The sequence below is a fragment of the Heptranchias perlo genome, chromosome 9 (genome assembly GCF_035084215.1).
Source record: "Heptranchias perlo isolate sHepPer1 chromosome 9, sHepPer1.hap1, whole genome shotgun sequence".
NCBI classification, from domain to species: domain Eukaryota; kingdom Metazoa; phylum Chordata; class Chondrichthyes; order Hexanchiformes; family Hexanchidae; genus Heptranchias; species Heptranchias perlo.
Window position 1 is genome coordinate 18,563,598 of NC_090333.1, and position 27,000 is coordinate 18,590,597.

The window sequence follows — 27,000 nt, forward strand, 5'->3', positions numbered from 1 at the left end:
AGAACCATTTCTGTCAGTCCTCTGCAGTTACACCTCAGGTAAGTTAGAGAAGCTGCGTCTAATCCCGTCAAAACATTTTCAAAAGATCCGTCGTGCCTTTCCTTAGATCTTGTGAAAATCTTGAAGACGCTAGTAATTTCTGTCAAGGAGCTGACATCTTTAGTCAACCCGACAGCTCAGTGGGTGAATGCACTTTTCATGTAGTACCGAGCCTCCCAGGTGGAGGTACAATCAATCTCTGCCCCCAACCGGGAAAAGAAAACCAAACAATCAGCTGTTTCCCTGCTCCAGATCGCCATCTAACAAGCTCTGTCAGAAGGTGGACACTAGGGTGAGAATAGGATCAGGCTCTGCTGTGGTGCCCCCGCAGTCGATTAACATACTAACAAATCACAAGCTGAAACAGGAGGAAAAGCTAATGGACGGTTGCTACTGGCTGTAGAACTGTCACCCGAGAAGAGTCGGTGCTTTCAGAAACGAGGGGAGAGTTTTGTTTGTACAGAGCTGACATCCATTTTGTGAGCTGCTTGTGCTCTCCAGTGTATTTATTTATTCATTTGCAAAACTTCTGGAAACTTCACCACTCTACGTGATCCGAATAAAACTCAATTCTTCCTGGATACCTCTAACAAACAGAATGCACTCAACTCATCCTCAAACAATCTTGAAAATGTTCTCAACTTTCTTTAAAAACCAGCTCCACAATAATTTGATTCAAACCAGGCTATTGTGGGCTAACTTAGTCATCCCCAGCGATACCCTGGGACCTACAGTACTGGGCAGCATGGCAGGTGTTGGTCAGCGATTTAATCATGCCCTGGGTCTGCTTGAGAAAGAAAGAACAAACTTGCATTTGTATAGCGCCATTCACGTCCTCAGGATGTCCCAAAGCACTTCACAGCCAGAGATGTATGTTTTGAAGTGTAGTCATTGTTGTGATGTAGGCAAACATATAAAGATGCTGGCCAAATCTTATTTGGTTGAGACCTAATCTGAACCCCAATGTTTATATGTTACATAGAATTAAATCTTACATAAAGCCTAAAGCACAGAAACAGGCCATTATTATCAAACAGTAATATTTCCAAACACTTGGTGAAGACAGGAGGATGCAATTAGCAGTCTATCAGACACTCCTGGGTGAATCTCTGCTCACGCCTAGATTGCCAGGATTGGAATTCAAACCCTAAAGGAAAACTGAAGTGGTGGCTCGAAGTACAGGAATCTGCTGAAACTGTAAGCCCCTCACTGGGCACTTACCTATTTTTGATTCAGTTCTTTGGTGAGAGACCTTGTACATGACTTTGTCCGTTTAGCTGTCATCAGCTAGCAGACCCCAGCTGGACTCCGCAGCGCAACACAAAAGGTCTAAGCAGTAGAGGTGTGTAGCCAAGCAGAACTGACTCCCCGCAACAAGAGGTGCTTGATCTGATGACAGATTCAGAAACCCACAACTTCTGTACCATCCGTCCTCTTCAAGTTAGGTCACATGTACACAGGAGTACAGACAACAGCGGGAGAGCTGCACATCTGTCATCAGCTGCAATCCTTCTAATGTAAAAGTGCCCTTACAATGGGTTAGGGTTCGATGATGAAGATGTTCATTTGCACAGAGCTCGCCCCACCTAAAACATCAAAAAATCCTTCTAAAATAAGATTACCGAAACCTCAGAATGAAAGAATCTGTATGGTTCTTTTTGATAAAGTGCCACATAATAGGTTTGTCAGCAAAATTGAAGCCCATGGAATAAAAAGGGCAGTGGCAGCATGGATACGAAATTAGCTAAGTGACAGGTAACAGAGAGTAGTGGTGAACGGTTGTTTATTGGACTGGAGGGAGGTATACAGTGGTGTTCCCCAGGGGTCGGTACTAGGACCACTGCTTTTCTTGATAGGTATTAATGACTTGGACTTGGACTTGGGTGTACAGGTCACAATTTCAAAATTTGCAGATGAGACAAAACTTGGAAATGTAGTAAGTAAACAGTGAGGAGGATAGTAATAGACTTCAAGAGGACATAGACAGGCTGGTGGAATGGGCAGACACATGGCAGATGAAATTTAACGCAGAAAAGTGCGAAGTGATACATTTTGGCAGGAAGAACAAGAAGAGGCAATATAAACTAATTGGTACAATTCTAAAGGGGGTGCAGGAAGAGAGAGGCCTGGGGGTATATGTACACAGGTCATTGAAGGTGGCAGGACAGGTTGAGAAAGTGGTTAAAAAAAAAGCATGCGGGATCCTGGGCTTTATAAATAGAGGCATAGAGTACAAAAGCAAGGAAATTATGTTGAACCTTTATAAACACTGGTTCGGCCACAACTGGAGTATTGTGTCCAATTCTGGGCACTGCACTTTAGGAAGGATGTGAAGGCCATAGAGAGGGTGCAGAAAAGTTTTACTAGAATGGTTCCAAGGATGAGGGACTTCAGTTACATGGATAGACTGGAGAAGCTGGGAAGGTTGAGAGGAGATTTGGTAGAAGTGTTCAAAATCATGACAGGTTTAGATAAAGTAAATAGAGAGAAACTGTTCCCAATGGCGGAAGCGTCGAGAACCAGAGGACACAAATTTAAGGTGATTGGCAAAAGAACCAAAGGCGACATGAGGTAAAACTTCTTTATGCAGCGAGTAGCTATGATCTGGAATGCACTGCCTGAAAGGGTGGTGGAAGCAGATTCAATCGTGGCTTTCAAAAAGGAATTGGATAAATACTTGAAGGAAAAAAATTTGCAGGGCTACGGGGAAAGAGCGGGGGAATGGGACTAACTGGAATGCTCTTACAAAGAGCCGATGGCTGAATGGCCTCCTTCTGTGCTGTAACCATCCTATGATTCTATGGTTGCATCATATTAACGTGACATTATTTAACAATATTGCGATAATAATGCCGTCACTTTAAAAACTGAGCCCTTCTTCAGCTATTGATGCCTTTTCCGTGGGGGTACTGCCAGTGGGAGGCTAGAAGGACCTCAGCAAATTTTCAGGGTATCTTTATTGAGAACCATGGGTAAAGGACCCAGACTGATGGTGTAAGGTATCAGCGAGGTGGAAAGGAGTGGAGAAAGAGACGATGTAAATAAATATTTAGTGATGAGGTGGTGCCTGATCACTAAATATTTTGGTTTCAAAATCCTGAAGATTGTGGGAGGAAAGAAAGCCTGAGGGAGGGAAGATTTCCACAGCTTTGAGGTCTGGGGAAAAAAAAAATAATTAGAGTAGGAGACAGTGGGTTGTCTTGCTTTCGACACAATAAGATTACAGGGAGGAGGAGGTGAGTGTGGAATGGCATATTTTGAGTTTAAGAGGAAGTTCAGAGGAGCACTGACCACAGTAAGAATGGCCGGGAATTTCCTCGGAGCTGCTCCCACTCTGCCGCAGTAACTTCACCGGATGTGCGATGGAAGCCCTTCATTAGCATATGCAAGGGGGCCTAATGCCTGCTTTAGGCTTCCGCTCCGGATGCTTCAAAAACGGCCTGACCAAATTTCAGGTCGGACGTTTTTCGGGCGTCCTTGGGGCGCAGAACGTCACTTTCCAAAATTGGGCCTCGTTGCACCCGTTCGTTTTACACACGTAAACTGGGCGCAACAAGGTCCAATTTCTATCCCTAAGAGGCTGCAAACCCACACTGTGATAACATTTCAGACTGTTCTCACTCATGGTATATTAAGAGAACCAATGATTCCGTGAATTTTATACACATTTTCTATCCTAAGTATTATTCTAGGTACTCCTGGAGCTACCACTGTTGTACAATTTTATCGTTGCTTCTGCTAAAAGAAATACCATGGGGCCATTTCCCCCTCATACTTTGTGTAAACAGTATTTTGCCGAGTGAAAGTGCAGATGTGGTTTATGGAGATTCTGATGTTTTTTCATTGGTGCATCCAGTGTAGCTCTACACATACAGACCAAAAGGTGCCAGATCCGAACCCTAACATGTAATAATTTAGCCGATTTCTGATGGGGCAATAGTCGAGGTGCTACGATTGCCCTCGCCACCCTTCGGCGACGGACAGGAAAAACACACCGACTCCAGCTGAAAAGTACGCGCGTGCGGAAGTTGAGCGAGGACGGGTTCTGGCGCACGTATGATGCACTCCACGATTGACTAGCCTGCCAGCACTCACGTGTGAAGGATGGCCATTTGGATGAAGCACCAGAGGGATGCCAGCTCCTGTGGAATCGTTTTGTCAAGAAACAGTGAATCCCATCAGAAGAGAGGAGAAAACTGGAGAGTGAGAAAGTGGAAGGAGAGGTGGATTTCTGGGGTGAATGCTCAGGCAGGGCTTCAGCCGCAAAGTAGAATCTACAATAGTATCTAGTAATGTGATGGAAAGGTAATCTCAGTTTGAATGATCCCCCAGTGTCCAGAATTAATGACTTTGTGATGTGTCTTTCAGGGTTATGCCTGAGCTATTTATTGTTGTTTCTCTTCTTGTCTGACACTGATGGCCAGAATTAAGTCGTATTTCTTTGTCCTTGCACTCCTTCTCTCAGCCCTTAATTCTAATTCCCTGCCAGGTGATGGCTGCTGTTAATGATATATCCTGCAGAACAAGCAAAAGCCGCATTTTGTAGATATATCCCATTATGCTTCACTCGGAGACCATAAAAGAACTGCAATAAATGCATTATCTGCTGCATCTGCTACTAACGTGGCAGCAATGTTTCTCAGCGCACTTTGCCAAATTATATTGCCTGTCACACCGTGCATCATTGTACTCCAGCATGCCGGCTGCTGGTTAAGTTATCCATCAGACTTAGCAGAGTCAGTTATTTATACTGTAATGATATTTTTTTCTTGACAAATGTCTTTCCCTGCCGACTCAGGGGCACCGATCTGCAATTGATATAAGCAAGCTCAGCACAGACTGAGGATCAAACCTAGCGTCTTCAGGGCCTTGGTCTAATCTTTTCAACAGAACTTAAACCAAAGTTACACTGTTTGGCTGCAAGTCCCGCCCCACCTCCAACTCATTATTGACGCCACTGTGTCAACCGGACACTACGAGTTTGATGATGTTGCGCTGACAAGAGTCTGGTTTTGGACGGAAAGCAAATGGTGTCCTCTTACAGTTATGGAGTTGCTTCCTCACCCAAACGGGGAGCTGGGTTTCAATCTAGCCAACATTATTCTAGTATTAGAGGTGATTCCGCAATCTGACACTCCCAATGGGAAATAGCACTCGCAGGGAGTGCATCTAAGAAAACCATGGGCAACACAACCCGTGATTTTCCATCCATTCATTTTATGAGGTACTTTGGGACCTGAGTTCCAACCTAGTCTAATGTAATAATATCTCATCTCACTACAGGCCGAAGGGTCCTTAGTGAAATAAGTTTTGGCAGTTACAACCCAGTACCTTGTGACCTCTGGTCCATGGCATCAAACTGTTTATAATTCAGCACAAATCAGTACTGAATTGGCAATTTGATGCAGGGAGGCTACAAAGATGCTGAAGTTGGAAATGAAAAATTCATGTTGGTGCAACAGGAATATTCTGAAGTTGGAGTTAAAGCCGAGTAAGGAGAATTTTAATCTGAGCTGGCCGTGATTTGCCCACCCAGGAAGTGCTCATATCAATATTATGTCCCAAAAGTGTTCTAAATCCAAGCACCAGCATCCCTCACCTTGATGAGCTCAAAAAGTCATTAAAACTAATCAGCACAATACCGAACAGATAGAAAGAAAGAGCTTGCGTTTCTACAGCACCTTTCGCGACCTCAGGACATCCCAAAGCACTTTACAGCCAATGAAGTACATTTGAAGTGTAGTCACTGTTGTAATGTAGGAAATGCGGCAGCCAATTTGTGCACAGCAAGCTCCCACAAACAGCAGTGAAATAAATGACCAGATTATCTGTTTTTAGGTGTTGGTTGAGGGATAAATATTGACCAGAGCACCTGGGAGAACTCCCCTGCTCTTCTTCGAATTGTGCCGTGGGATCTTTCACACCCACTTGAGAGAGCAAAGAGGCCTCGGCTTAACATCTCATCTGAAAGACAACACCTCCGACAGTGCAGCATTCCCTCAGTGTCAGCCTAGATATCATGCTTAAGTCTCTGGAGTGGGGTTTGAACCAACAACCTTCTGACTCAGAGGTGAGAGTGCTACCACTAAGCCATGGCTGACAATTATTGATGTATTTTATTCTCTACCAAGCTTTCATTATAATTGGCCCATTATCATGAGGGAGGATAATTTCAGTAGCGAACATGTGCCAAACCCCAGAGAGCATGGGTCTGAACCATGGTCCAACGATATTCTACAAATTCAATGAACTCTGAGCCAGTTAGTTTGTAAATGACTGCGTCTCTCCACACACACGCTCAGAATAAAGGAAGGGTTTGATTTTGAGCTGCAGTACCTTTCCGTCTCTCCCGCTCCTGAAGAAGGAAGATGCTGGACACAATATGAGTCCTGTGTGTCTGGTTCTGAATTCCCATTTGCCTCAGATCGGCCTCTGTCAAATGCAGCAAATCCTGGAGAGAAACACAAAGAGTCAGTGGCAAGTTAAAAGGCACAACAGTAAATCAGATCACTGTATGTATTGGACCGTGATCGGGATACCGCGTGTGTCGGACCGTGATCGGGATACCGCGTGTGTCGGACCGTGATCGGGATACCGCGTGTGTCGGACCGTGATCGGGATACCGCGTGTGTCGGACCGTGATCGGGATACCGCGTGTGTCGGACCGTGATCGGGATACTGTATACATCAGACTGTGGTCAGTACATGGCACATGTCAGATGATGATCATTATCTGTTATGTACATCAGTTTGTGAAGAGTTTCCTGAATACATCAATGATCTGGGTGTTGTATACATCAGACTGAAGTCAGTGCATTATGTGTTAGATGATCAGCATACTGTATATACAAGACGGTGATGAATATACTATATTAGAGTGTACTCAGTATGCTGCACATGTCAGACTGTGATCAAAATTTCAAGTACATAATGAGACTGTGATCAGATGTTTCTGTATATATCAGATTATGATAATCTCCATATGAAAGGCTACTAGTTAAACTCATAGCTATAGATAATTGAATAATTAAATAAATTGGCTGAAAGGTAGAAAACACTGGGTTATGTCGAGCTGGGAGGAGGTACTCAGTGAGGTGCCCCAGGACTCGGTTGTTAGTTAGGACCACTAGTGTTTCCAAGAATTACTTGGATTCAGAAACTGGTGAAATTTGCAGATGACCCCAAACTACGAGGGGAACTGGCCTTGGAGGAGGCAGCTCAGAAATTATAGAATGAGTTGGACAATACATGTACGTGGTCAGAACAATGGCAGATAAAATTTATTGCAGACAAGTGCAAAGTACCGCATAAGGAAGGAAAAATAGGCAACGCACGTACGCCATGAATGGTGTTGGAATAGCTAAGGGTGAAGTAAACTCTGCACTAAACATGTCCAACCAGTGCAGAGCAGCAATCAACAAAGACAACAGAATGTTGAACTACACAGCCCAAAACTGTAAAATACAAGTCAGAGAAAGTCGTGTACAATTAGACCGCAGCTGTGTCCAGTTCTGGTTGCCAAGAAACCAGGGAAACAATCAGAAACTGGAAGCAGTGCAAAGAAGAGTTACGAGGCCGATCATAGTGTCAAAGATTTGAGTTATGAAGGAGGACTGGAGAATCCTGGGCTCCGAGTCACCCCTCCTAAAACCTCCTTTGGCTCGGTGTCAATTTTAGTCCGATTACACTTCTGTGCAGCGCCTTGGGATATTTTCCTACGTTAAAGGCGCTGTATAAATGCAAGTTGTTGTATTAAATTGCAGGCGTAGGACAAGGAGGCCACAGGTTCAAACCAGTAAAAGGTAAATTTATGACTAATATCAGGGATTTCCTCTTTACATAAAGAGTGATCAACACATGGAATGGGTGAGCAGATGGAGTAACGGAGGCCAAAACATTGGATTCATTGAAGTGAGAATTGGACGCTGCAATGGGAGGGCAGGGGAGACTAGTATCTTACGATTGACTGAAAGGCCTTCATCAAACAGAATTTTGAGATCTTGAGATGATCAGTATGTTGTATATATTTCAGATTGTGATCATATATTACTGTACACATCAGATTATTACTGTACATATCATACAATTATCATCCATATAAAGCTGAATACCCTGGCAACAGTCAGTGCCTTCAGGACAAGAAAACAAGTGGAGAAATTCAGCTTGAAAAATCAGGGAAAACAAAATAAGAGACGATCCTGCCAATTTTCTTTATTAGTGGTACATAATGGTCGGACATTTTGGGGTAGAAAATTGGTATGCGTCGGGCATAAAACAGGCATACCAATTCAGCAGTGGGACAGCCAGCATCATTTCTGTGCATGCATTGGTCCCATGCTAAATTCATGGGGCTTACTTTTTAGACGTCCTAGGCAGCCACTAAACCCCTTGAATATGTTAATGAGGGGTCGAACGCCTGTTGAAGGGTCCTTTCCAGAAATTGGGCTGGCCTGAGCCGAGCCTCGAGTCTGCTGCATTCGGGTTTTCTGGACGTGGAAGCAGACTAGCTAGCGGCTGCCACCGAGAAGTTAAGTTAACATTTTTACTTTATTTAATTTTTAACGTGGAGCTGAAAGGAGCAGGAGTGCTCCTCCTGGCTCCACAGTACTTCGGACGGCCACTGTCAGCTGCAGTCGGCCTCATCCAGCCATCCTTCCTCCCCCTCTGCCGGGACTTACCTGAGGGCCGCTGCCGGCGAGGCAAATGGCCCCTAAATTCAATCCTGGAGATGGGGGTGCCGCCTGTGGAATTGCTTCAGGTGCCAGCAGCTTACCCGGAATATTTAGATGAGGCCCGAGGCCCAATTTCGGGCTGGCTTTGGGCCTCTGCGTTCGGGCGCACGCTGCCTGCACAACACAGAGTCTAGGCCCGAAACCATATTTTCAATCATTGCTTTTTGTACAGGAATGAAAGATCTGATCAAACCAAGTTTCATATTCAGTTAGTGTATCTTAACAGCTGGAAATATATATATATATATATATATATATATATATATATATCCAGATGCCACTGTACATTTTGATTGCTTGTGGGAGGAGTACAATGACATATCAAGGTTTCTCTGCATGGTTGTGCTTGCAGTAGGAGCACTGCAGGTTTACCGTTTAAAGCAATTTATCTTTTTCGGGGTTCAGGTGGGTCAGAGTGCAGAGGCGTTCTTACCTATAAGGGGAGGGTCGTTCATTGTTCTTAAAGTCAATTTGATTTAGCCGCTTTGTCATGTGTGCTTTTCATCCACAAAAAGCACGACTGTAACAGCATGCCCTGATTAGCTCTTCATGCTGGCAGCATGTTTAAAATCTGAAGTCTTGCTGTAAACTACTTCTTTGTTTAGCTTTGAATTTGTCGTAAACGGCCGGTGAACAAAGGCAGCAGAATGTTTTTAGTCTGGTACTTTTTTATCATTGTTACTTTCTGTTAAGCTGAGTGCTACCAGGGGCAAATAGCTTTCGGATCATGGCTGTGGTGCTATCCTGGTAGCCTTTTGTTTTTCTTATCTTATTGTAAATGTTATGACTGTTCAAACACACCTCTTGCATGATTTGGAAAAAGTTTCTATTGCTTTCAGCTCTTGTGTTTTGACAATGCTTTTCTCCGCAGGTGCTTTTCTATAATCTCTGCTGGCTTTTGTGCTACAGGAAAGTGAAGGTTGTTAAACGTGGCCAATCAGCTGTGGGGCTCTGCACCTGATTCCAACAACTCTGCTAATGAACGTATCTGTAAACACACACACATGCTGAATAACCCCTCATTCACATCCCACCATTTTCTAGACATAAATACTTCAACTGATCAAAAGACATTATCAAAGTCATCAATTTTCCACTCAGACTTTTTAGTCCACAACGTTGTAACATTGCATTCAGACCACCAACACATTTCAAGGACAGATGTTCTAACATTGGAGTAATGACTAGAAGCAGTATGTAACAGGGGAAATGTCTTTAATTTGTTACCATATGATCAAACAAATGACAATCCTTGTCCCAAGCATTCACATACTCTCTCACCTGACAAAGGAGATAATCTCCAAAAGCTTGTGATTTTAAAATAAAATTGTTGGACTATAACCTGGTGTTGCAAGATTCCTTACATTCACACACAGCAGCAGTGACTAAAGGGTAAGCTGGGGTTTTCCCTTATTTTCGTTTCTTACAGCATCATTATAAAGTGCATTTGTAATGTTGACAGTTACCTTCTGTATTGTCCTGCAGGGACAGCAAGTGTCCATCACCACCTGACTATGCACAACACCATCTGAAGATGTATAATATTGCTGCGAAATTCGTGGTTAGCACCAGCTGATCTCCTGTGGCATCACTCACAGGTAGTCTTGGTCTAGCGATGTGTAACGGCGCATGTGTTTAATCTGGCCTGCTCCTTTAAGGCCGCTACTCCGATGATCTAAATAGACACATCCTGAGATCAATTATTGCCTAGTTGATGTGTTGATTGGTAGCTGCTTGTAAATTTCTGGCACATCCCCTTGGAGGAGTGGGGGAAGAAGAGGCCGGGTTATCTCAAGGTCAGAAAGACCAGAATGAAATGACTGGCTTTATTTCCATTTTTTAAATGCTTTTCACTGGAATATCACATCTGGGGTGTGGTGTCTGAACAGATGTGAGCCAGGTTCAAAGCTTTTGAACATTACGTAGGTAGATTTTAAAGTGTGGACATTGCTGTCCAAGCTAAAAACACAAATATTTCTAGAATGCTCCCTATACACACAAAGATGTCTCAAAGGATTTTACAGCATGGAGGAAGAGAGTGAGGATCAAGGTAGAGGACAAAAGGGAAGTTAAAGGGACTACAAGCACGGTAGGAGAAGGGTTTTTAGGAGGCTTTTGAGAGCAGTGAGGGAGAGGGCAAGGTGGAGAAATTAGGAAAGGGGTTCAGGGGGCTGAAGTGAGTGAAACAGCAGCAGCTGTTGGTGGAGTGGAGGGAGTGGGGAACGAGGAGTAAACCTGTGTTAGATGAGTGGAGGGTGTGAGCAGGATGTACATCCAGAGTAGATCACTGAGGTCGGCTGAGGCAAGGCCATGGAGGGATTTCAAATCAAAGACAAGAAACCTAAAATCAATTTGCTAAGGAGGAAGTGACTTCAGAGGATGTGGTAAAATAGTTTTCTAGGATTAAAATTGTCTTCAAAAAGAAAGGACAAGAGATTTTCCCAGTGGCTTGGATAAAACTACACTACCTAATGTGGTACTGAACCAGGCAGACTAGGGAGATCCCAGCTTCAATCTTCAGTCTCTGCAGAATTAGTCCGTCTCAGTCAGCAAGCATTGGACTGGCTTCATGCTGCCAAGTGCTATTCAGTGATCCTTGTTGGACAGTGCTGGTCTACGTACACTGGGTGAGGACAGGATTGGGCTTCACTGTGAAAACTGCCGTAGGCAGGTAGCCTGGAGAAGCTTATTGATTCCGATAGCACACGAAGAATGGTGAAGTACCAGTGCATTTTTTGTTTTTGCTCTTTGGATAAGCATGCAGCAAGACCTGGACAACATCCAGGCTTGGGCTGATAAGTGGCAAGTAATATTTGGGCCAGACAAGTGCCAGGCAATGACCATCTCCAACAAGAGAGAGTCTAACCACCTCCCCTTGACATTCAACGGCATTACCATTGCCGAATCCCCCACCATTAACATTCTGGGGGTCACCACTGACCAGAAACTTAACTGGACCAGCCATATAAATACTGTGACTACAAGAGCAGGTCAGAGGCTGGGTATTCTGCAGCGAGTGACTCACTTCCTGACTCCTCAAAGCCTTTCCACCATCTACAAGGCACAAGTCAGGAGTATGATGGAATACTCTCCACTTGCCTGGATGAGTGCAGCTCCAACAACACTCAAGAAACTGGACACCATCCAGGACAAAGCAGCCCGCTTGATTGGCACCCCATCCACCACCCTAAACATTCACTCCCTTCACCACCGACACACCATGGCTGCTGCGTGTACCATCCAGAGGATGCACTGCAGCAACTCCCAAACCCGCAACCTCTACCACCTAGAAGGACAAGGGCAGCAGGCACTTGGGAACACCACCACCTGCACATTCCCCTCCAAGTCACACACCATCCCAACTTGGAAATATATCGCCGTCCCTTCATTGTCGCTGGGTCAAAATCCTGGAACTCCCTACCAAACAGCTCCATGGGAGAACCTTCACCACACAGACTGCAGCGGTTCAAGAAGGCGGCTCACCACCACCTTCTCAAGGGCAATTAGGGATGGGCAATAAATGTTGGCCTTGCCAGCGATGTCCACATCCCATGAACGATTAAAAAAAAAGCACTGGCAAGGCCACATTTATAGCCCATCCTTAGTTGTCCTGAGAAGATGGTGGTGGTCTTTCTGAGTAGTAATTATTTTTTTTTAAACAACTGAGTGGCTTGCTAGGCCATTTCAGGAAGCATTACAAGTCAACCACAGAAGAATTGGAGTCATGTGTAAGCCAGACAGAATAGGGATGGCAGGTTCCCTTCCCTAAAGGAAATCAGTCAGCCATTTGGTTTTTTAATGACAAGACAGAGGGGGAGACAATCAGAGAAGGGCGAAATGGCACTGATGCCTTTCGGAGCAACCTTATACGCAAGGGTGAGGATTGTGCCTTTCCCATAAAACGCAACAATACCGTTTAATGACTACCACAATTCAGTGCACAGGTATGCAGACTTACTGTTGCAATACCATGATTTTTATATAGACTCATGATGAACCCAAATTGCTAAATTGCAAGATCTACAGTCATTACAGGTGTCTGTGGATGTGCAAGGATGGTGCTGTAGTAATGACAACACACAGTATTAGTGAGACACTATACCTTGTTCATAAAACTTCCTAATCCATTTGGTGTCTCCATTTGGGTTCAACAATCCTGCTACAGTATAATAATGGCCTCATTTACATTACAAGATGGCAGCAGAATATCTCTACTGATGTTCATTGTGCACACATGTAACTCAAGTCTCTGTGTATGTTCCACAAGGCATGGCTACCATAACCATGACATCAACTTTGCAGGGAATCTGCAGCCAGTTTACAATCTGCAAGCTGGAAGTTCATTCCTGAGGTGCTGCACCTTCCTGCTGGGATTCCTCTGCATTACGGTGTTTGGGTCAACAACAACAACTTGCATTTATGTAGCGCCTTTAACATAGTAAAACGTCCCAAGGCGCTTCACAGGAGCACTTTCAGACAAAATTTGACACCAAGCCACATAAGGAGATATTAGGGCTGGGTAGATTTTAAGGAGCATCTTAAAAGGAGGAGAGGAGGAGAGGTTTAGGGAGGGAATTCCGGAACTTAGGGCCTAGGCAGCTGAAGGCACGGCTGCCAATGGTGGGACAAAGGAAATTGTGGGCACAAGAGGCAAGAATTGGAGAAGCACAGAGTTCTTGGAGGGTTGTAGGACTGGAAGAGGTTGCAGAGATAGCAAGGCCATGGAGGGTTCATTGGCAAAATGGATAAAAGTAGATTTTAGCAGATAATGGGTCCATTTTGGTAATTAAAAGGGCATTGTAGCTTACTGACTTTGCATTAACCACGAGCCTAACCTTAGAACTATTACATATTTACATTATCCGAGCACATCTGTCAGCCTGTAGTAGATGCAGAGCAGAGCTGCACTCTTGAAGTCTGTTTGTATTAATTTCAACAGTTGTTTAAAAGAATAGCAACAACCGGCACCGAAGGCTTATACATCGGCGGAACTTTTACTGAGGTGTTCCAGCTGGAAGCTGCTGACTTCCTCGGTTAGGTTAACCTGAAATCATCATCATCAGATGTCATGTAATAGATGGGAACTGCTGTCAATAGCACCGGTGCTGACGTGTGAGAATCATCGATCGATCGTCAGTGAGGGGAATACCGCACTCTCTACATGCCTGTCTGCATCCGAGCCTGTCGCAACAGGCTCCTCATAATTAATATGTGAAACTCAATGTGCTCGAGGCTGCTTTCATTTCAAATCAAAAAACAAACATTGAATAGCAAAACCTTTACTACAGTATATTCAGACCAGAAAGCACATTTTGATGCGAATTTGTTAAGTAAGGTTGTCAGGTAAGGGTATTAAGGGATTATGGAACTAAGGCGGGTAAATGGAGCTAAGATACAGATCAGCCATGATCTAATTGAATGGTGGAACAGGCTCGAGGGGCTGAATGGCCTACTCCTGTTACTATAAAAGAGAGAGATATTATTCACAAAGCTTGGTCTCCATTAGGCATGAACAGTTTATTAAGTCCCGGGTTTCATTGCCAAACAAGCAAGGGATACCGCAGCTTTGTGGCAAGCCTAGCTCAGTCCCTGCAGTCTCTCCGTATGTCCTAAGACATGGTACTCATTCTATCCACCTAGGGCGGATGAAAAGCTGACGAGGCTCCTGTGAGTATGATTCAAGCCTACTGTTATATCTGTGACATTACATAACCTGAGAATCAGCACTACAGTAGCAGACTAGTTCAAGCACAAATTAAACAAAATAAATAAATTACATCATGTGTCTAAATGTGCGAGAATTGTGACTGTTCATATGCAATACTTCTCAGTGGGAGAACTGTTCACTTATCTTGCATGGAATTTTTTTTAAAACATGGAAGTACACATGTGCAGCATGATTGGGCTTGGCTGTGATGCCCCTCCTCCCTGGTTTTAATAGTTTCCTGCACTCACTGATAATAGCAGAGACTCTGGTGAGGAATGCCAAAGGGTGTTGGCACCTATATTGAAATATACCTCAGCAAGAAATAAAGGAGGGGAGAAAATTAGCAAAAACAAATAACTGGCTGTCTTACTGTGAAAACAATCACAACTAATATGAGCACAAAGTATTGTAATTAAGTCTGTTTACTTACAGTTGCAGCCTGTTAACAACACCCTATTAACAATTCACAGTAAAAGGAAGATTTTGTTAACGCATTACTGAATCTCTTCACACATTCACAGTGCTTGTTTAACTGGACTGACTGGAAGTCTTTTTTTGATATCCCATTTATATCACAGAACTGCTTCCATTGGAAATGGTTCTGTAATGCATAGCCCAGCACACTGGCTATCAAATCTTCTCCATTTGTACTGCAGGTCTGATTTGACAATAGCATAGAACGGCACACGGGAGGGAGAAAGAAAGACAGACTTGCATTTATATAGCGCCTTTCACGACCTCAGGACGGCCCAAAGCACTTTACAGCCAATGAGGTACTTTTGAAGTGTAGTCACTGTTGTAATGTTGGGAAACGCGGCAGCTAATTTGTGCACAGCAAGGTCCCACAAACAGCAATGAGATAATGACCAGATACCACCATCATTTTCCAATCCTCCCTGGCTACAGGCTGGAGGATTGGAGGACTGCTAACGTTGTACCGTTGTTTAAAAAGGGAGAAAGAGATAGACCGAGTAATTACAGGCCAGTCTAACCTCGGTGGTGGGCAAATCATTGGAGTTGATTTTGAGGGACAGCATAAATCGTCATTTAGAAAGGCACGGGTTAACCAAGGACAGTCAGCATGGATTTGTTAAGGGAAGATTGTGTCTGACTAACTTGATTGAATTTTTTGAGCAGGTAACAAGGAGGGTCGATGAGGGTAACGCGTTTGATGTAGTGTACATGGATTTTAGCAAGGCTTTTGACAAGGTCCCACATGGCAGACGGGTCAAAAAAGTAAAAGCCCATGGGATCCAAGGGAAAGCGGCAAGTTGGATCCAAAATTGGCTCAGCAAAGGGTAATGATTGACAGGTGTTTTTGTGACTGGAAGGCTGTTTCCAATGGGGTCCCACAAGGCTCAGTACTAGGTCCCTTGCTTTTTGGGGGGCTTGATCAAGAAGTTTGCAGATGATACAAAAATTGGCCATGTAGTTGATAATGAGGAGGAAAGCTGTAGACTGCAGGAGAGGAAGATATCAATGGACTGGTCAGGTGGGCAGAAAAGTGACAATTGGAATTCAATTCGGAGAAGTGTGAGGTAATGCATTTGGGGAGAGGAAACAAGGCAAGGGAGTACACAATAAAAGGGAGGATACTGAGAGGTGTAGAGGAACAAAGGGACCTTGGAGTGCATGTCCACAGATCCCTGAAAGTAGCAGGACAGGTAGATAAGGTGGTTAAAAAGGCATACAGGATACTTTCCTTTATTAGCCGAGGCATAGAATATAAGAGCAGGAAGGTTATGCTAGAACTGTATAAAGCATTGGTTAGGCCACAGCTTGAGTACTGCATACAGTTCTGGTCACCACATTACAGGAAAGATATGATTGCACTAGAGAGGGTACAGAGGAGGTTTACGAGGATGTTGCCAGGACTGGAGAATTTTAGCTATGAGAAAAGATTGGATAGGCTGGAGTTGTTTTCTTTGTGAGGTTATGCACTATGGCAGGAAAAATCGGAGAGCAAGTTATTATCTTAATGGCGAGCAACTGGAAAGTACTGCAGTACAAAGGGATCTGGGGGTCCTAGTGCAAGAAAATCAAAAAGTTAGTTTGCAGGTGCAGCAGGTGATCAAGAAGGCCAACGGAATGTTGGCTTTTATTGCTAGGGGGATAGAATATAAAAACAGGGAGGTATTGCTGCAGTTATATAAGGTATTGGTGAGACTGCACCTGGAATACTGCATACAGTTTTGGTCTCCATACTTAAGAAAAGACATACTTGCTCTCCAGACAGTACAAAGAAGGTTCACTCGGTTAATCCCGAGGATGAGGGGGCGGACATATGAGGAGAGGTTGAGTAGATTGGGACTCTACTCATTGGAGTTCAGAAGAATGAGAGGCGATCTTATTGAAACATATAAGATTGTGAAGGGGCTTGATCGGGTGGATGCGGTAAGGATGTTCCCAAGGATGGGTGAAACTAGAACTAGGGGGCATAATCTTAGAATAAGGGGCTGCTCTTTCAAAACTGAGATGAGGAGAAACTTCTTCACTCAGAGGGTAGTAGGTCTGTGGAATTTGCTGCCCCAGGAAGCTGTGGAAGCTACATCATTAAATAAATTTAAAACAGAAATCGACAGTTTCCTAGAAGTAAAGGGAATTAGGGGTTACGGGGAGCGGGCAGGAAATTGGACATGAATTTAGATTTGAGGTTAGGATCAGATCAGCCATGATCTTATTGAATGGCGGAGCAGGCTCGAGGGGCCGATTGGCCTACTCCTGCTCCTATTTCTTATGTTCTTATGTAAAGGAGGCTGAGGGGAGATTTAATTGAGGTATATAAAATTATGACGGGACTAGATAGAGTGGATAGGGAGGACCTATTTCCCTTAGCAGAGGGATCAGCAACCAGGGGGCACAGATTTAAAGCAATTAGTAGAAGGATTAGAGGGGAGCTGAGAAGAAATTTTTTCACCCAGAGGCTGGTGGGGGTCTGGAACTCACTGCCTGAAAGGGTGGTAGAGACAGAAACCCTCAACTCATTTAAAAAGTTCTTGGATGTACACCTGAAGTGCTGTAACCTACAGGGCTACGGACCAAGTGCTGGAAAGTGGGATTAAGCTGGATAGCTCTTTATCAGCCGGTACAGACACGATGGGCCGAATGGCCTCCTTCTGTGCCATAACTTTCTATGATTCTTATCTGCTTTTAATGATGTTGATTGAGTGATAAATATTGGTCAGGACACCAGGGAGAACTTCCCTGCTCTTCTTCAAATAGTGGTCATGGGATCTTTTACATTCCACCCGAGAGGACAAACGAGGCCTCGGTTTAACGTCTCACCCGAAAGATGATACCTCTGACAGTGCAGCACCCCCTCAATACTGCACTGGTGCGTCAACCTGGATTTTATGCTCAACTCTCTGGAATAGGGCCTGAACCCACAACCTTCTGACTCAGAGGCGAGAGTGCTACAACTGCGCTAAGGCTGAGACTTTAATTACAAATTAAGGACAACAAAAGAAAGTAGAAATGCAGGAGGGTGGTAAATATGTGGAGCAGATTACTAGCACGAGTGATGGAACAAGAAAACTTAAGGGTTTCAAGTAGAAACTAGACGGGTTCTTGTCAACAAATGCAATTCAGGGTTATTAGAAATGCCACCAATGGGACTGCCATCAGTCACTATTTACAAGGTTACCTCTGACTGGACCCTTCCTATTGGAGGTAACCCTGTGAAGTAAATGGCTTATCACTTCTCAAGATGTTTCCTATTAAAAGGCTTCTATTGCTTCACGTTTACTAGGCATAGGCTGGTCCAACCAAAAGCCAACCAATTTACAGATTAATATTTGACCCAAAATGTATCTGTGAATTAAAGCTACAGATCAGGTTCAAGAAAGATGTATATTTGGCCAGATTTTGCTGTCAGATAAAGGTGAAGTTAATGGCACTCGCCGTTATGTATGCTTAAATGATACAGCAACTTCAGGCGAGGAGCAGATGTGCAATTAAATGCCAAGATCCAAAAGTTGCTGTCTGAGTTGCCATTAGCTTCGTGAAAACGGTATTTTGCTATCTGCCTCACTATTGAAATGCACTGAACGGTGTGAAGTTGCTGTATTTGCGCAGTGGATACGAACTAAATGCACCACAGAAAGTTAAGTCTTGTTAAAAGGGTACTTACGCTTGTAATGACAACGTGATAATTGTTCATTACTGCCAATCAACCTCTCTGGCACTGAAAGTGTGGAGTCTCATTCCTTCAGGTATTAACTGTTGTTGGAAATTTTTAAAATGTCAATTTTTTTTTAAAAAATTACTTTTCCTTTCTGTCCCTTTTTTCCCTCTCTCTTAATCCAATCTCTTTCCCTCTCTATTTCTCTTTCTGTACTTGATTTGACATTGAATTCACCCACTCTAATTTACACTTCCTTCTCAGTCCTTCCACTGTTTATTTCTCAATCCTTCAATCTGATTGATTAAGGAGAGATAGCCTGATGGTTGCTCTGTTCACTAAGGTCCCAGATACCCTGTTTCGCCCGCTGTGACGTTATCAGCTCACACTCCCAGCAATTTAGTGGGCAAAATTGGTTTTGAGTTGAAGGGTGTAGGGCCAAGTCTAACTAACAGCAGATGCAGTTAGATGCCCTGCTATTGGCCCATTGGAACAGATTGAAAGGTAACAGATTACTGCATTGTATAGTCTCTGGCAGATTAGGGCTGATCTGAGTGAAACTGTTCCTTGTCTGTCTGAAGTTCCAAGATATTTTCCAGTGCAATGGTATTTTTAGAAACGCAAAATACCATCAGAATTACTTTGCGTATAAAGTGAACCAATGTTAGAGGGTAACTTTGTTGGTGTGCATGTGGAAAGTATCCCACCCCAGGGACGATACATTTTTCCTGCCATCTCACTGTTCTTTAATGGGAACACATGCAAAGATGGATTATAAATTAGCCTGTCATCTGTTACTCGTCCAAACAGGCAGCCGATGATTTAGAAAACCTGTGCCTCTGTCAGGTATGTAATCTTATTAAAACACTATCTGTCAACACATTGCAGTTTATCGTTCAAACAAGATCACTGTAAAAATTCTGTTGCAAGTATTAGGAACACACCAGATGTGTACCATGGTTTAATCAAAGTAAAGGCTGGAAATATCAGTACCAATTAGTTCTACTCATGGAGTACATTGAACAGTTTGCCACAACAAGACTTATCTTGAGTCAAACTGAGAACCACTGGCTTAATTTAATTTGTGATGGATCATCCATTATCTGCACTCCAGTTAACTGTCTTCCTAGTCATCTGTGAGAATTTTCAAAATCCTTGTACAAGGTGAAGCTTCATTGCACACACCCTTCTGTTCTTTGTATTTCACCTCCTTTTCTTGATGAATAAAACTACATAACGTTTCTTTTGTTATTTATATTGTAGCTATTAGGGGGGAATTTCCAGGGAGACTCCCAATCTCCTGTTGTAACCGTGGTGGCAGATACCTTGGAGAAATGGCGTAAACAGTTGCAACATATATGTCACAGCAAATTTGGGGACTCTCATATGGCAGTCTCCATTATCCATCAGAGGTGGGTAATGGAGGTTTCTTTGGAACATAGGAATTGCTAGATTGACCACCACCAAGGCCCATCTAGATCGCCTTCTACCATCCTAACAGTCATATGATACATTGGTAATGAAGCTAAACCTGTTTTTGGCTGGGGCACAGATCACCTTGTACAAAAGGTAGGTACTGCATGGCATTATCAGGGCCAGAATGATCTTCTGGACCAGTTTCGATCGCCTAAAAGGGTCGGAGAGGAAATTCCCAGATTTGTTTACCCAACATTACCCTGGGTTTTTATCTGGTTTTCGCCTCTCCCAGTAGATCACATGGCATTCGGGTGGGGTGTGGAGTGTATGTACAGCGATACACAAGGCACTGCAATTGTGTGGGACAAGCTGGATGAACCAGAATGTCTTTTCCCGTCCATTATTGTTCATAAGTTGTTGACTAATCATAGCAATCAATCACTATCAATTAGTCTACAATAGACCCAGACATGAGGTGAGAAAAACCCCAGTGGCGGAGAGCGTTAGGAATCATAGATGTGTAAGTGACTACACTTACCACATGTCATATCTTAAATTACACATATACTATATCCCAAAATGTCATTTTCTGAACAAAATCTATCTAATTTGCATTTAAAAGAATCGATACTTTCTGCTTCCATCATCTCCCCAGGAAGCCTAATCCATAGATTGATCACTCACTGAAATATTATTTCAGCAGATTGTACTGCGTTGGGAGGATTTGACTGTTTTGGGTTTTTCTTAGTTTGAGGTGTATGCTTGTGACATGCTATTCTGTGCAACAGTGTGTCCACGTCACATTATGTAAACATGCTCATCCTTTTTTTGAACCAGTAAGCAATAAGTAAATGTACCTACACTGACATGCATCGGGTGAGAATCAGCATGACACAGGATACAGATTACAGCATCAATCAGCATGGTGCTAAAACAACAATACACCAAACCCCTAATTATGAAATCAGGACCAGCATTTCCTACTTTCACAAAGGCTCCAGTTCAAAACCCATAAAACTACATTTACAGATCCCTTCAAAATGATTGCTAGCAGTTTTTACAGCCACTTATAGTTAAGATAAGCTGTAGTTTGACCTTTAAAACTAGATTTGAAAGCTAGACTGTGGATTTATAAACACTATAATATCATCAGGTCAGATTCTGACAGCAATTAAACTCAACAGATAACCTCACCAGTGGAGTTTCCCTGCGATCCATCCAGAGTAAATAGAGTTTAGAAAGTAAATTACTTGTTTTGTTCGGCGCCTGGTTTATTTTCTGAACACATTCTACTGGGCTCTTGGCCGAGTTTGAAATCCTAAATAAAGCCTCAAACAGGTTTTCCCATCCGCCGATGCTCAGTGAGTTTAATAAGCAATGCAGAGCTGGAAATTTCTGGGTTTGAGTCCAGGTCTGCGCTGAGTCAGCTGATTTTAGTGGGCTGACAGTCAGCATCGCTGCTTTTGGATTACGGTGGGGAAAATCAGCCAGGGTTTCTGCTCCTGATCGCTGTTGAACAACCTACTGGAAGTGAGATTGTGTGACCATCAGATGGAGCTTGGCTGTGATGGATGAGTAGCTTGCTGACACTCAGTATCAAAGCTTAATGACCTTTTGAGCAACATACCATAGGGCGCTCAGTACCTCTAGAACCAAATGCCAACGAGCGGTCACTGCTTTTGGGAGAGGAGTGGGGCGATATAAAAATTGGGAAGAAAATGAAAGTCCCTTCCAAGCTACATCACATGACAGTGTACGAAGCATAAAAGGTAGTGATGATGAATCATAACGTTCTGTCCACAACCTCAAATCTAGATATACTATGGGAGCTTATCTAAATGGCCGGAAAATCATTTAATATAAAGGCAGGCCGACAATTTTCATGTTGCTTACATAACCATTACTTTTAATCAGTGAACTCTTATCATACGCAATTGTCAACCCAATCTGCTTTGCCATGACCAACAACAATATAAACCGTTTATCCAGCATCCAGTGGTAGAAAATTACTGAATCAATCACGCATCAACATTGTAAATTAAGAATGAAATTCCTAGTTCAGTTAGTTATAAGAGGGTGAAGTTCCTGGTGCAGTTACTGATTAGGGATGAAATTCCTAATGCAGTTAATAATTAAGGAAGGATATTCCTAGTACAGGTAGTAATTAGGAGATTATTGTTCTACCGCAGTTAGTAATTAGAGGATGAAATTCAAAGTGTTAGTAATTAGGGTCATACGTTTCTAGTGCAGCTAGTAATTTTGGGATGATATTCCTAATGCAGTAACTAATTAGAGTATTAAATTCTTAGTGCAGTTAGTAATTAGGGGGATCATATTCCTATTGGAGTTAGTAATTAGGAGATGATATCCTAATTAGAGGATGAAATCCCAAGAGCATTAGTAATTAGGATATTAAATTCCTACTGCAGTTAGTAATTAGGGGATGCTATTCCTAATAGTTACTAATTAGGCGATGATATTCTTGATGCAGTTACCAGTTAGGGTATTAAATTTCTAGTGCAGGTAGTAATTAGGGGATAATATTCCTAAAGCAATTGGTAATTAGGGGATGGTATTCCTCATGCAGTTAGTTAATTAGAGGGTGTAATTCCTAATGTAGTTACTGATATGGATAAGGAAAATTGTAAAGATGTCCTGTATAAACAGGTTTTTAAGATTTTACACCAAGGGAATCTTCCGCATAATGCTGAACGATAAGAGAGACGGAGTTGAAGAAAGTAAATTGCAAAAATGGAGCTCTGCTCCAACTGTCTTTGTAATCTTTTATTTAATTTTCCACAACTAAACACATACCTGGACATGGGACTCATTCAACACATTAGCATTTCTTGGCTAAACATTAAATAGAACAATCGCCAAAGAAGAAAAGAATTATTGGCCAGGAGTGGCTGGATGTGCTGAACTAATTGTTGGAGTAGATTTATTTTTGTGCATCCCACTGTTCCCAAATTATTTATTTTATTTATAACATGTATCAACGTTATGCCATACAGTGTCAGCATTTTAAAATGCTGGTGATAGCCATTGAGGGCAGGCTTGGCTGGTGACTCAAGATTATGTGCAGGTTCAGCAGAAATCTATGGAACACAAACAGGTGATCCCCTAAGACAACCCAAAGAAGTGGCCGTTTCCCACAGTAACCTGAAGAAACAGGTACTCCCCACGTCGAACCATCAGAATGAGGTGGTCTCAATGGAAACCCAGTTCAGCTAGAAGGCAATTGTTTAAGGTTACATTGACCAACACAATAACATATCCCGAACGTATTCAGCCTGTCCACAGGTCCTACCATGGTAGAGACACTGGCACTGCAGTGGGGTTTCATGGACAGGGAGAAAATAGATTACATGGTTTTACTGTGTAACCCAAATTCCCTTGTTCCACCTCTCTTGCCTCTCCTTTAAAATTCTCGTTGTCTAAGTAACATCTCATCCTCGGTGATTTTAATCTCATCTCAGCAACCATTGCCCCCTCTCCATCACTGCCCATGTCCTCCATAAACTTTTCCCTCCATATAAATTCTCCTACCCATATTCATGGCCACCAGCTAGACCTTGCCATCTCCTGTGGTCTCTCTACTCCTATGGTGGTGATCACTGACAAGTTCACCTCCAACCACTTCCTCGTGACCCTCACTACTCACATCCCCTAACCGCTATCAACACCACTTTCTTCTGTATCCATCCCTGGAAAAAACTCTCCCCACAACTCACTTACAACTGCACTTTCAAACTCCCAATTGGCTAGCCTTTAGCTCTCCATTCGCCAGGATACTTCTCCAATAATTGATTTGTTCCCCCATTCCCTCACCTCCATCTTTGATGTCCTTGTCCCCATCTTCACTGTCTCCCATCCAGGTCATTCTGGTCCCCATGCTTGCTCCCTTCAACCCATTTCATCTAAACTGCTGACCACCAAACTTCAATTCCTGGTCCCCATGCTAGCTGACATTGGAAATGGTGCTGTGTCTCTCCATTTCAAAACTTAAGTCATCAATCCAACTACTTGAAAAACCCTCGACACTTCTGTCTTTGCAAATAATGCCCCATCTCCAATCTCTCCCAAAGTCCTTGAATGTCATCTCCTAAGTCCATGGCCATCTTTCCTGTAACTCCCTGTTTGAATTTCTCCAGTCAGATTTCTACCCTGTCACAGCACTGAAACGGCCCTAACCAAAGTTACAAATGGCATCCTCCGAAACAGTGACCATGATGCATTATCGCTTGTCACCCTTTGACCAAACCATCTGCCTCCAGTCTCTCCTCCACTGTTCAGCTCACTGGGACTGACCTCACTCGGTTTCACTCTTACCTATCCAATCCTGGCAGGACCATCTGCAGCAATGGCTTCTCTTCCCACCCATGCACCATTACCTGCAGAGTTCCCCAACCATCTATCCTTGGTCCTCTATACTTCATCATCGACATTTTGCCCTATGGCAACATTATTTACAGATATGGAGTTGGTTTATACAGTGCTCTATCTCACCACCACCTCTTTAATTCCTCCACTGCCTCGGTGTTGTCAGACTGCTTGTCTGACATCCAGTCTTGAATGTGCCTCAATTTCATCCAGTTAAATATTGTGAAGACCTAAGCCATTGTCTTCTGCATCTGCCACCAACTCCATCCCTCTCCCTGGCTACTGATACAAGTCGAATTAGAATGTTCGCAATCTTGACATCCTATTTGACTACGACCTAAGCTTCTGACCCCATATCCTCTCCGTCATAAAGACCATAATATTGGCCGCACATTTGATGCTGAAGCCCATGTTTTCTTCACCTCCAGACTTAACTATTTCAATGCTCCCCTGACTGGTCACCCATCCTTCACCCTCTGTAAACTTCGGTAAATCCAAAACTCTGCTACCCATATCCTATCCTGCACCAAGTCCAACTCATCCATCGCCCCTATCCTTGCTGACCTACATTGGCTCACAGTTCCCCCAATTTAACATTCTCATCGTATTTAAATCCCTACATGGCTTCACCCCTCTATCTCTGTAACCTCCTCCAGCACTTCAACCCTCCCAGAACTCTCCATTCCTCTCATTCTGACCTCTTGTATCTCTACCATGGGTGGCTGTGCCTTCAGCTGCCTAGGCCCCACGCTCTGGAATTCCTTCCCTAACTCCTCTGTCTGTCCACCTCGCTCTCCTCATTTAAGAACTTCCTTAAAACCCACCTCTAACCAAGTTTTTGGACACCCCTCCTAAAATCTCCTTCTTTGTCACAATTTCTTTTGCTTATGCCTTGGGATTTTTTTTCTCAATTAAAAAGGTGCTATATAAATGCAAGTTGCTGTTGCCTAAACCTTTAGTTAGCTTCTGACACTTATCTCCAATATGTTGGAGATATGCAGAAAGATATATGCAGATAGGGTTAGATGAAGTAGGGTGGGAGGAGGCTCGTGTGGAGCATAAACATTGGCATGGACCAGAAGGGCAGAATGGCCTTGGCACGTTTTACTACGCTAAAAGCACTATATAAATGCAAGTTGTTGTTGTTTCTGTGCTGTATATTCTATGTAATTCTACGTAATAGTATTAACAGATCTGAACCATAATGATAAATCTCCTAAAAATGATATCAAGCCATAGGAATCTCAATGTGTCAGAGGCTTAAAATGAAGTGGAGGTCTATAAATAAATCCTGCTAAATGAATCTATTTACCATTGTGAAATCAGATGCCAATAATTATTTTATATCTGCCATCTCAGATCAAAGGAGAAATGCCTTTGAAAAAAAACTACAGGCATTTTTTTTTAAAACAGGTTTCACAATTCGAAACATTGCTGCCAACTGTGTTAGCTTCCTGTTACATATTGCAGTTGCAGATGGAGAATGTTCTAACTAGAATCGAATACAGGAACGGCTTTACAATACAAAATAAGCAGAATAAGAGCAAAGCAGATATCTCACCGTAGAAAGATAGTTGACAAAATCCTTCCTAAACCCTTTTGTTTCTCCTCGCTCCCACTGGATAGTTCATTGAGCACTGAGCCTATAGACCAGCAAGGTCCCAGGTTTGATCCCCAGACTGTACTGAACTGGCTGATCTCAATGGAGGTGGTGGTAAGAGGGCTGAAACTAACCTAAATATGCCGAGGGAGTGAAAAATCAGCCGGGTTTTCCACAGCAACTACATGTAAATGGTCATAAAAATGAGCTGAACATTTTTTGTAGTTAGTTGAAAGTTTACTATCCTGTTCGGAATTATTCTTAGCCTCACTCACCTCCACTCCATCATATTCTTCATCAAAGAGCTTGAAGTATTCGGGGAGCCCCAGCTGAGCCAGCCACTTGGAAATGGGCAGGTGCTTCATCATAGACACATGCAGCTCTGTTCAAACCAGCTCTAGAATCTGTTAAAAGGGAAAAAAGAGTGGACACTTTCAACACAAGCAAAGTGAGAAAACAAAACTACATTCCGTGATATGAAAGTGAAAGACATTGCCCTATGGAGGTCTTAAATCTTATCTGTATTGTAAATATTTAGTCATTTGCTGCTCTCCCTCAGACCTCTCAAGGTTTTGGTTTTGCCTGCAGAGTTTATTAAAAGCTCTGCTCTGACCACCCATCTCTGTACTAATGCAGCAACATGGCAGGCATAAAACGGGAATGCACAAAGAGACAAAAAGAGGGTAACATTCAACTTTGGCGGGGGCACAAAACGGACAGTAGTAGGTCGGCCGCCTGTTGTATCCCTCACCCTATTTTTCAAATGAAGCCCATGGAAAAGAGAATCGGGTGAGATATGTAATGTGCGTCCAGTCCGCGACCGTCCCTTTTGCACCTCTGCCGAAGTTGAACGTCATCCCCTTTGTCTTTTGAGCAATATATAAGTATTGAATACACGACTACGTCTCACTACTATTTACTTAAGGGAGGAAGTGAAGTCCATTGACCTCACATTGAAACCACGACCATTAAACTTACTGCCTGACTAAGCCATTCGCTAACC

The 27,000-nt window shown here is 43.2% G+C and overlaps 1 protein-coding gene across 1 annotated transcript in view; it reads right to left on the minus strand.

Moving 5' to 3' along the window:
- bcar3 (BCAR3 adaptor protein, NSP family member) overlaps window positions 1-27,000 on the minus strand; it is a 158,847-nt gene that overhangs the window by 102,090 nt on the left and 29,757 nt on the right. The window contains exons 2-3 of the mRNA XM_067989945.1: window positions 26,273-26,401; window positions 6,376-6,490 (exon numbers count right to left, since the gene is read on the minus strand). Coding sequence (XP_067846046.1) covers window positions 6,376-6,490; window positions 26,273-26,365 — 208 coding nt within the window. The 5' untranslated portion in view covers window positions 26,366-26,401. The remainder of the gene's footprint in view (window positions 1-6,375; window positions 6,491-26,272; window positions 26,402-27,000) is intronic.